The following is a 16,856-nucleotide window of genomic DNA, read 5'->3' on the forward strand; positions in this document are numbered from 1 at the left end:
TTGAAACCCTTCTCAAGAAGTTGGCCAACACTTAACAAAATCTGATTTATGTTAGGCACAAATAATACGTCTTTGATTATTTTTGTACCTGAAGTGCTCTTAATAGCCACTGCACCTTTTCCCTTCACTGCAATCTACTCTCCATTTCCAATTTTAACTTTGGAAACTACTAATGTATCTAGCTCTTTGAACAAAGCACGATCATAAGTCATATGGTTCGTACATCCACTATCTACAAGCCAATTATCACTTGAATTTCCAGGAGCAAAACATGAAGCCACAAAAAGATACTCATCTTCTTCGTGATCAGCAACTTGAGCAATATTTTTCTCATGGGTTTCTGAATTTTGTTGAGTGTTGCTTTTGCAAATCTTTTGGTGATGTCCCATCTTTTGGCACTTCTCACATTGTTGATCTGGTATTCTCCAACATTTAAAAGGTGGATGACCTTTCTTCCCACAATGATGATAAGGAGGAAAGTCAGATTTATTCTTCGTGTACTTCATCCCTTTTTCTCCCTGGCTAGATTGACCCTTTGCAAATAATGCACCTTCAACAAAATTCTCAGACCTCAAAAGTCTCCTCTGCTCTTGTGCCTGCAAAGCGTTCAACAACTCTACCAAACTAATTTTTGACAGATCCTTAGTGTTTTCCAGAGAAGAAATGGTTGCTTCAAACCTTTCAGGAACAGTCACAAGAAACTTTTGAACTAATCTAGAATCAGGAAATTCAGTACCGAGTAATCTTACTTTATTAGCAATGCTAAGCAATTTGTCTGAATACTCTTTGACAGTTTCTGAATCCTTCATCTTTTGAAATTCAAATTCTCTTATTAAGTTAAGAGCCTTCATTCCTTTGATCTTCTCATCTCCTTCAAATTCCTTCTTCAAGAAATTCGAGACTTCAAAAGCTGATTTCATTGTCATGATTCTGATAAAGATATCAGATGAGACTGCAGCAAATAACGTAGCCCTGGCCTTCGACTTTCTTGATTTCTTCTCCTTGTGATTTTTTATCTGCGCCTGATGCGCCTTCCGTAAGAAGACTCACTAAGGGATAAGTGTACCCCGTCGTTATCAAGTAATAAAATTCTGGAAAAGTCCAGGTATCGTCCACAGGATTTATTTCTGCAAGTATCAAGCTACTTGGTTTCAGGTGTTATCTAGGCTTTGGGGATTTTGAGTTTGGTTTTGCTCAAGTTAATCTACTCCTAGGTTGAATTACACTACTCCTAGCTAAGTTATCTAATTCTAACTAAGTTATTCTACGCCTAATTAAGTTACTCTACCCCTAATTAAGTTAAACTACTCCTAGGTGATCTTTTACCAATGTAATTATCCGAAGGAACATGAAGGGATACGATGATAATGAAAATAGATTGTTTAGACAACGGAATTAAAACCTAATCTAAGTCACTTGTGTCCGAGGCGATTAACCCTACCTATCCTCATGAGGTCCCTAGTTCGTGATTCCCTTGTAAGGCCGAAACTAGCTCTAAGGCTCAGCAATTTGGGCTTAATCTTCTATAGGGTCGTCAATCCTATAGGCACTGACTAGGTCAGATTCAGCTCGCAATATGTGCCAACTTAATTTTGGGATTATCGAATGAGTTAAACCAATCAGACAAAGCGTAAGACAAAGATTAAAGCAATAAAACAATTGAATAAACAAAACTATAATATATATCAAAGATGAAAAGTATTGTCACGAAGATACAATGAGCCTAGGATTCATAACATGGATCAGAGGCTAGACAGAATATAAAAGAAGAAAAATCCCTTTCAGGGAACCTGTCTACTAATGCAGGCGTCTTCCTAGGACTTAAGGATGGAGCTTGAGCAATCCTCGGTGAGCGAAGCTTCAGAGGTGTCTTCAATGGAGGTTTGAAGGATATGGAGGAGGTGGAGAGGATTTCTCAAGGTGAAAGCTAAGAAAATTACAAAGATAAAGATATCTAATTTACAATGAAAAAGTTCTATTTATAGATGTAGCTCGGGCCCCCTTTTTGACCTATTTCGTGTCCTTATGCAGGTGGGAAGTCGTGGGACCGGTCGTGGAGTCGTGGGGGCAAAACTGATATTTTTGACCAATTCCCGTAGGTCAGCTCGCCCGAGCTGGCCTATAAAGGCCAGCTCGTCGCGAGCTGGCATGGCCAGCTCGCCCGAGCAGGCCCCTGGAGGCCTGCTCGGCGAGCTAGCATAGCCAGCTCGGCGAGCTGGCCTAAAAAGGCCAGTCCGACGAGCAGTTTTGCCCTGCATGCTTCCGCACGGTTGCTCGATGTCCCATGATGTAACTTTCGCCCGAACTTATCCCTGCGCATGCACAAAAACTCCAAATAGCATTAGTCTCAAGGATAAATTGACCCGCCAATCGCTCATTTTGAGCAAACGCTCCGTTTGGTGCGACTTTTGGCGGATCAATTCGCTATAAAAGATAACGGAATTATAACATACATGCCATTTTGGCCATAATTACCTAAAATGATCAGAAAACGAGCTGAAACAATGAAAAGTTAATAAAACATTTCCAATTTCTAACTAACTCACATAAAAGCATATAAATGCGAGAATTGATCGCTTATTCACGAAATAACACTAAAAACCGTCCTAAAACCGTACCCAAAGATAGGGGTTTTTGACCCCTATCAAACCTCCTCGCACTTAAAACTTTACTTGTCCCCAAGTAAACTAAAAAACTAAACCCGCAATCACAAGCAAGCTAGAAAACCTCCCGGTTTGACTAGGTGCTTGACACAATTTCGAGCATCTGTAATTACATGCATTCGGAAATACAAAGTAGAGACACGATATCCAAAAGCCGCATTTCGATTATCATAGGTCATATGTTTTAAGAAAAAGGACACATGTTCAATTAAACGAGCTTAAGGGGATAGCTAAGTAAAACACCTCACCATAGGTAGTTCACTCATTTCACACAATTTTGGTGGCTAAAGTGTTTACTCTCGGCTTATATTCTTGCTTAGGATTACGTTGATTTTGCACGTTCATCCGAGTTCCTCTACTATGCTATATGACTCCGATGATATCAAAAACAACCTCGAATTGGGGTTGTAATGTGGTTAGAGGGTTAAAGGTACAACAACTAATTTTAAGACTTGGGAGATATGGTTCTCCTTCTTTTGTTTGTCTCTTTTATTTTATTTTTTTTCTTTTTCTCTTTTTTTTTTCCTTTTTGGATAGTGATGCTCATTCACTTTTTAGCCTTTTGGCTTGCTACTATGGTGCTATAAACAAGGATAAAGCGCTAGAAGAAAACAAAGACTCAATGCGAGCTTTGCAAAAACTCCGGTTAAGCAACAAACCAAGTGATGGTTTGCAAAAATTTGGGTTAGAACGAAAGAAAAATCTACAAACTACAAAAATACAGGCTCAAAGGGGCTTCCTAGAGTGGATGAAAAAGAGAAAATAAGGTAAAGAAAAGGGTTAATTCTAGTGAGGCTGATTCATCGTTTAACATCTCAAATCATCGCATGTAGGTTCAACTCAGTATTAGGTGCAAAATCTGTAATCTTTCCACAAGTCAAAGCATTCACACAAAAATGTCAAGAAAAAGAGCTTTTTGATGTTCGCTCTTGGGCTCAAATTCAACTCACAGTTCTTGGGTTTCAAATTTGTGCTTACTAGTTCTCCCCAAACTCAAGTTTAATATCACATACCTTCAATTCTTAAGTTATCTACCTAAGTAATGATTTTAGCATTTCTTCAAAAGTAGGGTCTAAATGCAAACTTTAGCTCATGCTTTTACAGATACAAGGATTGTGTCCTACACCTAAACTAGTTGTCATGCAATCTTAGATTCGGTTCTCAGCCCTCAAGGACAAATAACGAAGTTTAGATTCGAAGGAGGTTCACGGTTTTAGGTCCTAAACATGAAAAAACATAAATAAAACCCGAAAACGTTTAAACTAAACTAGACACGACGCCGCACAAATTTAAAAATTATACCAATTTTTGTAAGTTTGTCTACCCCTCCTCCTCACACTTAAAATATGCAATAAGTTCCAACATTACATCTAAAACCATCAAGCGTATGTGCAAAAAGTTAGGGTGGAGAAGACAACTTACTGATTTTATCGCAATCGCCAAAAACTTGATGATTTGCGGTGCCATTTTTTTTATTTTATTATTATCTATTTATATTTTTTTTCAGCTCCGTTCGGAAAAAAAATCCCGAACTGTTGCTTATGTCGCCCGAGCTGGGGTGCCCGGCGGGCTGCGCGGCAGTGCCCAGCGGGCTGCTGGGCGGCAATGCCCAGCTCGCCGAGCTGGGCCGCCCGGGGAAAAATTACGCCTTTTTTTTAACCCGAGCATTGAAAATAAAAACCTAAAAGAACTAAACCAACCTAAAAGTATATCTATAAAATTTATTAAAAAGTAAAAAACCTGAAAAGTTGTATTCAAACTTGGGTTGCCTCCCAAGAAGCGCTACTTTTATAGTCGGTTAGCTCGACATAGAGTTCCTTCCTAAGTATAAGCTTCTATCCACGTTAGGAACTCGAATTCCTTAACAAATAATCCGTACCTACAAAACGGATTAGGAGCCTCAAATGAGTTAAATAAAAACAAGAGGCCAAATTTAAACAGATTATGAAAACGTTTGGTTTGCTCCCTTTTGGATTCTCTTGGTAGGTCGAAGAGAATGAAAACTTCTGAACAAGGAGTAAATCCAAACTTTTCTAACTTTTGAGGAAAAGGTAGTTCATATAAACAAGCTTCGATCTGATCATTTATTTCTATCACATGATTTAGGATTTTAGGTTTTGAACCGGGGTTGCTTACCGCTTCCGGTTCCTCACTTACCTTGAGTGATGCATGTGACAGTGGGCTTGGTTCTACCTTTTTGTCGTTCCTCAAGGAGATGGCTTGAGCTGATTCCCTTTGTGGGATTTCTATGTTTTCCTTTATGCTTGGGAGAGCATCTCGAGATTGCTCTTGCATCTCATGGTTTATTTGAGCCAATTGGTTGCTCAAGTCCTTGCAAACCTCCTCGTTGATTGTAAGTCGGGCTGATATTCCTTTCAAAAGGGACAGCACCTCATCTCGTGAGCTAAAGGGTTGTGGAGGAACTTGGCTTGCTTGTTCGTAAGGGAACATTCCTAATTCGTTTTCCCTGTGCTCATTAACAAACCTATTTGGAGGCCTCAACATGTTAGGGTTCCCGTAGGATAGATTTGAGTGTTGAGGTCTCCTCCAATCACTACCATAAAAGCTGTAAGAATTAGGGTTAGAATTATACCTTTGGTGATTACCCACAAAACTTACACTTTCATTGGTGTTGAGGCTCAGTTTCGCCATCAAGATATCCATGTTCTTATTTAACTCGGCCATGGAGGGATTGGGAGCCTCATTCTCCAGGGCATGAATGTATTGTCTTGATGGGATAGTAAACTTTTGAGCTTGCCACTCGACTCTTTCTTGCCAATTCATTGATCAGAGAATGCTGAGAAAAAGTGAAGTTCTAGCACAAAAGTTGATAAGTAAAAGTATATGGTTATGAACAAGTATAGAAGTTATAAAGAATTATATATAAACAGGTATAAACGATATAAACAAAGGATATTCACAAAGAACGCCTAAACTAACAAATCGACATTTGGTTCGATATTGTAGAAGAAATAAATCCCCAGCAACGGCGCCAAAAACTTGATGCGCCTTCCGTAAGAAGACTCACTAAGGGATAAGTGTACCCCGTTGTTATCAAGTAATAAAATTCTAGAAAAGTCCAGGTATCATCCACAGGATTTATTTTTGCAAGTATCAAGCTACTTGATTTCAGGTGTTATCTAGGCTTTGGGGGTTTTGAGTTTGGTTTTGCTTAAGTTAATCTACTCCTAGCTAAGTTATCTAATTCTAACTAAGTTATTCTACGCCTAATTAAGTTACTCTACCCCTAATTAAGTTAAACTACTCCTAGGTGATCTTTTACCAATGTAATTATCCGAAGGAACATGAAGGGATACGATGATAATGAAAATAGATTGTTTAGACAACGAAATTAAAACCTAATCTAAGTCACTTGTGTCCGAGGCGATTAACCCTACCTATCCTCCTGAGGTCCCTAGTTCGTGATTCCCTTGTAAGGCCGAAACTAGCTCTAAGGCTCAGCAATTTGGGCTTAATCTTCTATAGGGTCGTCAATCCTATAGGCGCTGACTAGGTCAGATTCAGCTCGCAATATGTGCCAACTTAATGTTGGGATTATCGAATGAGTTAAACCAATCAGACAAAGCGTAAGACAAAGATTAAAGCAATAAAACAATTGAATAAACAAAACTATAATATATATCAAAGATGAAAAGTATTGTCACGAAGATACAATGAGCCTAGGATTCATAACATGGATCAGAGGCTAGACATAATATAAAAGAAGAAAAATCCCTTTCAGGGAACCTATCTACCAATGCAGGCATCTTCCTAGGACTTAAGGATGGAGCTTGAGCAATCCTCGGTGAGCGAAGCTTCGGAGGTGTCTTCAATGGAGGTTTGAAGGATATGAAGGAGGTGGAGAGGATTTCTCAAGGTGAAAGCTAAGAAAATTACAAAGATAAAGATATCTAATTTACAATGGAAAAGTTCTATTTATAGATGTAGCTCGGGCCCCCTTTTTGACCTATTTCGTGTCCTTATGCAGGTGGGAGTCGTGGGCGCAAAACTGATATTTTTGACCAATTCCCGCAGGTCAGCTCGCCGAGAAGGGCACGCTGCTCGGCGAGCTGGCCCTGCATGGCCAGCTCGCGGCGAGCAGGCCCCCAGCTCGCCCGAGCAGGCCCCCAGCTCGCCCGAGCAGGCCCCTAGAGGCCTGCTCGGCGAGCTGGCCTAAAAAGGCCAGTCCGACGAGCGGTTTTGCCCTGCACGCTTCCGCACGGTTGCTCGATGTCCCATGATGTAACTTTCGCCCGAACTTATCCCTGCGCATTAACGAAAACTCCAAATAGCATTAGTCTCAAGGCTAAATTGACCCGCCAATCGCTCATTTTAAGCAAACGCTCCGTTTGGTGCGACTTTTGGCGGATCAATTCGCTATTAAAGATAACGGAATTATAACATACATGCCATTTTGGCCATAATTGCCTAAAATGATCAGAAAACGAGCCCAAACAACAAAAAGTTAATAAAACATTTCCAATTTCTAACTAACTCACACAAAAGCATATAAATGCGAGAATTGATCGCTTATTCACGAAATAACACTAAAAACCGTCCTAAAACCTTACCCAAAGATAGGGGTTTTTGACCCCTATCAGCGCCATAGTTGGATTATCGGACAATGGAGGAACTTCGTAGTCCTCTTCAACAGCTTCCCAGAGATCATTAGCCTCTAGATGTGCTTCCATCCTTGTTGTCCAAGTATGATAGCCTTCACCATTGAAAACAGGTGGTGCTAATGCAGTAAATGGAGTTTCCGACAAATCCATAAAAGAAGAAGAGAGAAAAAAAAAACAAATTCACAAGTCCGTCAAGAAGTGAGCTCTGATACCATTTGTTGGAAAATGAATGAGATGATTTTATAACAACACAATTTGCTGTGGAAAGTATATATATTATTGATGTGATACTGAGTTTAAATACAGCAGAAGCACAGTTACAGAATAACTGTTCAATAACTACATCCTACAAATCAGTGATTTAAATAACCACTTGAGGCAACTGACTAAATCATACAGATGAAAAATACAGGATAAGATAGCAGTTACTAAAGTATAAATTTAACAATTAGACATGTTCATGGACCCGATGGCCCGCTCAGCCCGTCCAGACTCGTAGATAATGAGACGGGCTTGATCAGACTAAATTTTTATCTAGCCCGGCCCAGCCCAAGCCCGAAGATACCCATCAATTTAGGGGTTGGGCTTGGAATCTATTATAAAAGCCCGTCTTAGCTCGGCCTGGCTCGGCCCGTAAAATATTAGTATATATTTATATTTTGTTTATATATTATTAAAATCTATATGTTAATTAATAAAACTCAAATATAAAGATGTTGCATTCAAGTCTAAAACTTATTCGTATCCTGTTAAAAAATTTATAAAATTTATTTATATATTTACTTTTATTAATAATATATAATAATAATAAAACTAAAAACTATTTCAACCTAATATATAAAACATACCTGAACAAACCTAATCTAATACCATCTGATTGTTTTTTTTTTTCACATTCGGCCTGATAACCTCCCTCCATCTCCATATCCCATTCACGTTTCGCCTAATCTAATCCCATCTCATTCTTCTTTAAACCTCACTTTTTTTTTCTTCATATTATTAATTGTAATTTAGCTGAAGTGTTTAATAAAAAAAATTAATCGAAATGAAAATTGAAATTTATATATGAAAAAAATCAGTATGGTCGGGCCTGGGCTTAAGGTTCTCTGATCTAGCCCAGCTCGGCCCGAGCCCAAAACATATTTAGTACGGGTTGGGTTGGGTTTGGGTAGAAGTTTTTATTAATAAGTCCGATGTAGCCTGGCCGAGCTCGGCCTGACCCAACCCATGAACAAATCTATTTAGTATATTTAGTATAAATGACTAACAAAAACGATAATTGTGTCAAATACAGTTATCAAATAGGTTGTAGATTGTCTTTTTCGTGTCAAGAATTCAGTCCTATTATGATAAAAAAAATATGTTCTTCCCAAAAATTGTAATTGCATATTAGAAAGATTTGTTCAATCTCCAAGAGCTTTTTTTTTCTGGTAATAAAATAATATTATATTTATAACCGTTTGGTCCCGAGGGTGGCTCCAAAGTGAAAGTCGTGATGAAGCAGCGACTCTGAAAGATGAGGATATGTGGGCAACAATGATGAATTGAATACCATATTGGAAATAGAGAGGGGTGAATGGATCTTACAATTTTAAAATGCAAAACTATATGATAAATGATCCATTTTACTAATATAGTCCATTAATCTCTATTTTTCCGGATGCGAGATTCAGTCCATGGCTGGTTGCTCTTTGTTAAGGATCTCACCCTCTCTATTTCGAGTGTTTGATTTAGTTCATTCTTTTCCTATTGCTCTTTTCCTATTTATATCGTTTAGGGCTGCTCTTTGCTAAGAATTTTAGCCGTAGATCACCTGAATAGAGTCGTTAAAATACTAATGCTAAAAATATAATATTTCTCCAAGAAACTGTAATTACATGTTTGAATTGAAGAACAATGTTGAAAGATATTATTCAATCTTAAAGCAGAAAACACAGTGTTTGTTTATGTATACATGTTTATGAATTTTATTGAGAAACTGCTATATAATGTAAGCAATGAGCAATTCAGAGTTCATCCTTGGGAGATGGCTTGATTCTTGGAGGATTAGTTGAAGAGCTTTTGATTGGATAAGAAGCCTGCATAGCTATTCCACATTGTCCAGTTTTCTTAGAGATTCCACGTTTCATCCTAATGTAACCCTTCTCTCCCCATTCAGCTCCCCATGAGTTCTTCACTGTCCAGTACTTTGTTCCATCTACAGTTGTTCCATATCCCACTATTGCCACTCCATGATCCAGATCTGTTCCGCAACTTCCGCTGTATACTCCCTTCATTTCAATTATCAAGTTAGTGTTAAATGAGTTAAATATAGATTTAATATTAGTCTATCTGAATTAGCCAAATTTGAAAAAATAAAAAATTTGTCAACTACAAGTACCGATCTTCCAAAAATGTGAAACAAAGTGTATTATTTGAAATCAACCCAAATGAAAATAATGAATGATAAATATATGATTTTACCTCAGAGTAGAACTGGAAATCAGAACCTCCAGCATCAATGGCAACAGAAACAGGCTGGTTAGCCACTGCTTTAAGTAATGCACTCTCATCATTTTCAGGCACATCCTCATATCCATCAATGGAAACTGCTGGACTATTCTCCTGACCATACACCAACTTAATTTGTAAATCAATTTGTTCCATAATAAATAAAAGTTTTGAAGCAACTAAAAACATAGGCTATATATATACCTTAGAAACATTACAAGTTCCATCCTCAGCTTCATAAGGATAATCAGATTCAGTTGCTAATCCACCATTTTGCTTTATATACTCAAATGCATAATCCATCAATCCTCCATTACATCCTTCATTCTGCTCAATGTCACAGTCAATCAATTCTTGCTCAGACAAAGACACTAGCTCACTTGTCTTAATCTGATTGATCCCCTCCACTGCCACCACGGTCGAAAACGCCCAACAACTACCTGAATATCACATTCAAAACGACAACAACAACATTAATTATTATTACCATACTCCTGGAGTAATACACTCGACCAACTTCTTACTTACCGCATTGGCCTTGGTCCTTGACAGGGGCGACGGCCCCTTTCTTTCTCCAATCAACGGAAGTCGGGACACGGCCCACGTTCTCATACATGAAGGTACTCGTGTTTCCTCGGGTTCCACGAAACATGCGGTGATGGTTGATCTTGGAACCGGCGTACATGGTTCGGAATTCATGGCTAGTCATGTCAGCAAACTTGTTCAACTTCAACTTGTAAGGCATATCAAGTTTGTTAGTGTTGTGAACATGAAGAGCATTGTGTTTGAACACATTGAATCGCTGATGTTTGTCATTAAGATTGGTGGAAACAGTGTGGTGACTCCTCCATCTCTCATACATATCCCACAGAGTTTGCTCAGTTTCCAATTCCTTTTCATGGAAATCAAAACTCTGAGCTAACCCCAAAACCAAAGACAATGAAAGTGAAAGTAGGAGAAAGTACTTGAAAGTCTCCATTGTTTAAACTAGTAGTATTGATGGAATGGGAAGTAAAGAAGGTAATGCTGTATATATAGAAGAAGAGTAGTAGATGAAGAAGATAGAGGTTACTTACGGGCATCAACTAGACTTAGGTAGAATAATAATTAAGGAGAAGATGGGTTAGGAAGGAAGCATTAATGGAGAAGAAGGTAAGAGGATATGGGATTTTGATGTATGCAAGCAAAAATCTTCAAATAAGTGAAGCAGAAAAGGATAGAATAGAGAAAACTTGTGGAAATGATGGAGCAATCAATTAAATGAAACTGAAGGGATGGATATGATATACTAATAATAATTGAAATATTGAGAATCACGCAATGTTGTCATAGTAGGGAAATTATATTGAAGATGATGACTCATAAGTGGGAAATGAAAGTCCTTTCTAACTGACCTTTTGTCTAACCTTTAACTGAAAATCATTCCCTAAAATATATATTTAAATTTTGCTATGGAACCAAATTAGGCGAATGTCACACAAAGGGTTATAGTTTTTGGTACAAAATGGAAGTTTGCTTGTCGGAGACGAATTACTATTTTTTTGGCTTTCGGCTTTTTATGTTTACCTTTTTAAGTAGTTGTATAAAATCAAGTTGGTATTGTAATAATTACAGCAGTTGCCGAGATAAGTATGTAATGTTTCAATAATGTTTTTCTTTTATCTAAACATTAACCAGTTTTTGTTTCAAAAAAAAACAAACATTAACCAGTTTTTCAAAAAAATCTTACTCAAAGCAACTTCTATTCATTCTCATTTTTCTTTTTCCATATCAAAGTGGATCTACTTTGAGGAAAAAGAATGAATTTTCTTTCTTCGTCCTTCCACTAGATTAATTGTATATTTTTTTATTGTTTTTTATTCAGTGTTTATATATTTTATCGATGTCTATATCTGTCTGAATTGTATGTATTCTCAATTATTCTTTTATTTATATCTTTTTCGCATTTAGCAAGTGCGAAAACGATTTATTTTATACATAGATTAATAGATCTATGTGGTTGCAACAAAAGAAATGATCCTTATCTGACTATTCGAAAGGGTCTGAATGATAAAGATCGGATTGCAGTTACTCTTTTGCGAATTTTGATTTTCAAGAAGTATGTGTTTCATTGTTTTTTTTTTGTGTTTTTTATACCTTTTGTGGGTTTTCATGCTCTTTGTAATCAATTTCATCCATTTATAGTTTTATTAGGATTTTATTTCTCATGGTTTTCTTATTATTTTTGAAGTGTATTCTTTTTATATTTATTTTTGAGCCGTTACTGTAAAGAAAAGCTTAATATTTAGCATCGTGTTTTGCAACCGTCTCTTTTGATGAAGTTCAATTCTATTCTGATATCTTAGAGTATGTTTGGGAGAAAGAAATAATACAAGAATTTGATCATATTTTACGTTAGTTCATATCTACAATCACTCAATATATATGATACATCATTGTTGTAAGATTTTTTTTAATAAACTTTATTTTATTATACTATTAACTCTAATGGTTAAACTCTATAGTCACTCAATCATAAGGGATCCAACCAATCACAAGAGATCCACTAATTAAACGTATCATATTATTTTAAAAATAAAAAAATATTATTCCCTCTGTTTCATATTACACGTCGTTTTAGAGAGTTGTATAGAAATTAACGATATTAGAAAAAATACTTTGTTGACCCTTATTTATTGATTCCACTATTTATTTATTTTATAATAAGTTCATTATTCTAATTAATTTTCATAAACTCGCGTTTTATAGCAAGAAAAAACCTGACTTAACGTGTATTGATCATATAAAATGACATATATAATGAAACAAAAAAGAGTCTGTAGAAAGACATGTAATATGAAATGGATGTAGTATAAAAATAGTAAAAAAAACTTAATAAACCACTCAATATCTATTGAATGGTTGATATAAGTGCTCAATATATTAAACTAACTCCAATGGAGAAGAGTTTAATGAAGAAGTATAATGAATAGTTTATTACACTCCATTGAAGATGCTCTAACAAGGTGTTTGTTAGAGGGGATAAAGATACGGGGATAAGGATAAAAAGACCGAGATGAGTTATCTCATGTTTGTTTTAGAGATAGGTTAGAGTGATAAGAGAGGGATATGAGTCTTATCCCTCAAATCCTATACCCGGGAGGGGGTGGTATAAGGAGGTGGGGTATGATCCTGCGATTTTAATAAGATAGAAAATTCCATATTATCCCTCAAATTAATGTTATGTAGTTTAAATAATGTTAAAATAGTAAAATGTATTATTTTATCCATATCCATATCCCACATACCAATCATTGAATAATAATTCTCGACTATCATATTTTTATCCTTATCCTAATCATTTATCCTTATCCATGTCCCAACATTTATCTTTATCCCTATCGCAATAGAATACCAAACGCCCCGTAAGGAAATTAGAATTCGGTTCATGCTACAAGTGGCATGATTTTGTGGAAATATTTCTATTGATATATATATATATATATATATATATATTCAAAATATTGCCAATTTTAATATTTATATTTTTTGTTTTTGCGAGCGTGTTAAGGAAGTTGATTCCGACATTTATGTTTTGTTTTTGTAATTTTCTTACTTCTAAAAACAAACAATTGGGCAAAATATTAAAGAACTCGAAAATCTTAAGCAATGACCACTAAATGTAAATCAACTTAAAGAATTAAATTTTTCTTATGTTCATTTATTTTGAAAAGTTTTGATTACGGTAATGAAAATAACATAAAGCTCAAGATAACAAATGAAATATGACAATTCCATTAAGAAGTTGCACTTAAATGAAAACAAATTTGAATTTTGAGGAACTGAACTAAAAACATGGAAATAATAATGACGAACTTAGAAACTTGAGAACTTTTGGCGTAGATCGTAGAATCTTAGATAAGGGCTTAGATTATAAAACTGGGATCTTGGTTGAAAAATGTGGAAACACTTACAGAAATAGGCAAGGAGACGATAAGAAAAAAGGAAGAAAAAGAGAGGCCGAAAAAGATTTTTGTTTTTTGAGTTTGATATTTTGTTGTGTTTTATTTTTTCCAACGGAAACTTCAAGCCTTTTATAATTGATGTTAATACAAATCTGTTGAAATTTTGTTCTTGAACTATCCGATTTCACCTGAAATTTTTATGTCATTCTCTTCTCAATTTGGGGAAGCAGGTTCCAACTTAAAACGCGGATTGAAAGTAGTTTGGTTTGTTGAAAAGTCATTCTCTAATCACACATTCTTTCGCAACTCTGTGTACTTCTGACTGTAAAATACTCATATCTCCTAACCAAGGCTCTTGGCTTAGATGACCTTTTTGCATACTTTTGCCAAAAACATCGGGAAGTGGTTAATTCTAATTTGTGTGCCTTTATCCTTAAAGTGTTTGATGGTATTGAATCTATAGCTACTATCAACAAAACTCTTCTAATGCGTGTGCCGAAAATCCCAAGTCCCACTTCCCATGCTCAGTACATGCCCATAAGCTTATCTAATGTAATGTACAAGGTGATAACTAAAATTATTGCCAACTGTTTTCAATTCTTATATCCTGACATTATCTCGCCTAATCACTCCAGCTTTGTCCTAGGCAGGCAAATTATTGATAATATCATCATTGCCGAGGAAGTTATCCATTCAATGTGTATAAAAAAAGTAGGAAAAGGCTAGTTGCTATCGAATTTGATATGGAAAAAGCTTATGATAAGTTGAATTGGGATTTTATCAGTGAGACTCTTCTGTTAGCAGAGGTGTCAGAGAATTGGAGAAAAATTATCTATAATTGTCTTAGCTCCAGTTCGATATGCGAGTTCTTATTAATGAAGAAGCTTCAGACACATTTTATTCTTCCAGAAGTGTTCGTCATGGGGGGCCCATTTCTCCCTATCTGTCTATGATGTGCATAGAGAGGCTTGGCCATCTTATGATGGATGTTATTAATGCTAAAAAAATCTATCATATCAAAGCTTTCTCATAATAGTCTGAGGCTTAGCCACCTTTTCATTACTGATGACTTGTTTGTGTTTGAAGCTGATATTCAACAAATAAAAAACTTTATGGTGGTAATGGATTCTTTCTGTGGTGCCTTAGGCCAGAAGATTAACTTGCAAATTCGAAGCTCTATATGTCTAAAAATATCTCTAGTAACTTTGCATGTCAGATCAGTCACGCCTCTCTTATTCCTCTCACTTAGTGTTTAGGTAAATATTTGGGAGCGCCACTCCTTCATGGTAGGGTCAACTCAAGTACTTTTGTGGAGACAATCAATAGAATCAAAACTCAATACATGGAAAGCGAATTCATTATCCTTAGCTGGTCATATACTCTCTTTCAGTCTGTTACTTTGGCCTCCCTCAATCATGTTATGCAGACAGCTATCCTCCTTCATAGTGTTCTTAATAAAATTGATAAGTTGAGTCGTGGCATTCTCTAGGAAAATAAAGAGAATGAGCATAAAATCCATTTGGTTCCTTAGGACACTATTGTTGAAACGTATTTCTACAATGATTTTGATTTGGCAAAATTATTCAAATTAGAATTAAATCCCTATGATAAAATATTCCAACACATTAAATTTAAATGCTTTGATTTAATTGTTACTAATGTTTTTGTTCAAGTGTTGTTTAAATATTTAATTCATAAGTTTTGAAAGACATTAAGACCAAGACCTAAAGATCGTTAAGTAAGGTCAAGGCCCAAGACAAAGTCAAATCGGATTAAAGCCTGCTGCAACAACTCAGCCCAGCAAGAAGAAAGATCCAGAAGACTGGATATCTCCTTCACAACGAAGCTACTGAGTTCAACTAACAACGCGAAAGTTGACTCAACCAACTTGGAGAAAAAGCTAATCCAATTAAGGAAAAGTTCAGATGCAATAGAAAGCTGTCGAGGAGACTTTGCCATAAATGGAGAGACAACCTGATGCTTACTGACCAAAAGCATCTGAGCACTGATCAACACAGAAAAGGTGATGTTCTTATTGGCCAAAGACACTGAGCACTGAGGAGTGAAAGGGACAGTAGAGCCGTTTCCCTCCAACGGTTATTTTGAATTTCGAAACAACCGAAGGCTCAAGGTGTCACTATAAATAGGCCTTTCATTTTCTTCATTCGATGCAGATCTTCACCAAGTCGAAACGCTGCCAAATTCCCACTCGAAGTTCTGTTCCAAAGCAAAGCAAAGAAATCTTACACCCATTCTCATTCTGTGTAAAAGATTAGATTTTAGATCATTTAAATTGTTCCGTGTATTTAGAACAAAAACCTTTATCAAGTCTAAAGATTGTTAGGAGATATTGAGTTGCTCGGTTTTAGCACTCAGTGGTAGAATAGTGTTGAGTATAGGATATAGAGGAAGGTACTTTGTATACTCGTTGACTATTGTAAGAGGTTTGTGCTCTACCTTAAAGAGCTCAGTAGTAGATTAAAGCTCGGAAGGATTCCGGGGACTGGATGTAGGCAGGAGGCCAAACCAGGATAAAACTGCTAAGTAATATTCTCTAAACCTTAACTCCTTATCTGCTTGATTTGTATTGTGCCTAGTAAAACGCTTAACTGATATATATTGAGTTGTGTGATTTGGTGATGAGCTCAGGAATAGACTGTCTAGTGCTATCTCTTGGCTCAATGTTAGAAGCAACATTAGTCTTTGATTAACTAAAGTTGCCTTTGACCTCACTCAATATCACCGTGTTGAAGAATTTAAGAGAAAAATCTTAAGTCAAAATTAATACAAGTCAACCTTGAAAGAAAAATTTTAAATAGTTCCTTAACCCCTCCTTAGGAACTACTTCTCACATTACAAGGGACCGACAATTATTTGCTTCCCCAAAAGCAAAGGTGGAATTGGTATTTGTAAGGCCACTGACTCTAATCATGTCTTGCTTATGAAGCTCCTCTAGCAAATTTGAAAGGAACCCCATTCTTTCTGGGTCTCTATTCTCGCCAATAAATATTGCAAGGAAATCATATTTGGTAGGGAACTTGAAAATTGCGAGCAATTGTTCTCACTTATGGCGGAGCATTCTTACTATATTTGATAAGTTCATCTCAGGTATTTCTTGGACTATTGATAACGGAAAA

At 36.3% G+C, this 16,856-nt stretch overlaps 1 protein-coding gene across 1 annotated transcript; it reads right to left on the bottom strand.

Annotated features, from left to right (window-relative positions):
* Positions 1-9,117: 9,117 nt before the first annotated feature.
* On the bottom strand, positions 9,118-10,982 carry LOC136229386 (vignain). The gene is made up of 4 exons (XM_066018144.1): positions 10,304-10,982; positions 9,980-10,215; positions 9,749-9,889; positions 9,118-9,555 (listed from the first exon to the last, which is right to left on the bottom strand). The coding sequence occupies exons 1-4, from the start codon at positions 10,752-10,754 to the stop codon at positions 9,292-9,294; spliced, it is 1,092 nt and encodes a 363-aa protein (XP_065874216.1). The 5' UTR covers positions 10,755-10,982; the 3' UTR covers positions 9,118-9,291.
* Positions 10,983-16,856: the final 5,874 nt, after the last annotated feature.

This window comes from Euphorbia lathyris, chromosome 1 (assembly GCF_963576675.1).
Source record: "Euphorbia lathyris chromosome 1, ddEupLath1.1, whole genome shotgun sequence".
NCBI lineage: Eukaryota > Viridiplantae > Streptophyta > Magnoliopsida > Malpighiales > Euphorbiaceae > Euphorbia > Euphorbia lathyris.

Excerpts from the sequence above, each read along its gene's own strand:
- LOC136229386 (XM_066018144.1), bottom strand. The coding sequence starts at position 10,754 with ATGGAGACTTTCAAGTACTTTCTCCTACTTTCACTTTCATTGTCTTTG. Across the intron at positions 10,216-10,303 it reads CAAGGACCAAGGCCAATGCG|GTAGTTGTTGGGCGTTTTCG; the intron begins GTAAGTAAGAAG and ends TGTGATATTCAG. Across the intron at positions 9,556-9,748 it reads ATTTCCAGTTCTACTCTGAG|GGAGTATACAGCGGAAGTTG; the intron begins GTAAAATCATAT and ends ATTGAAATGAAG.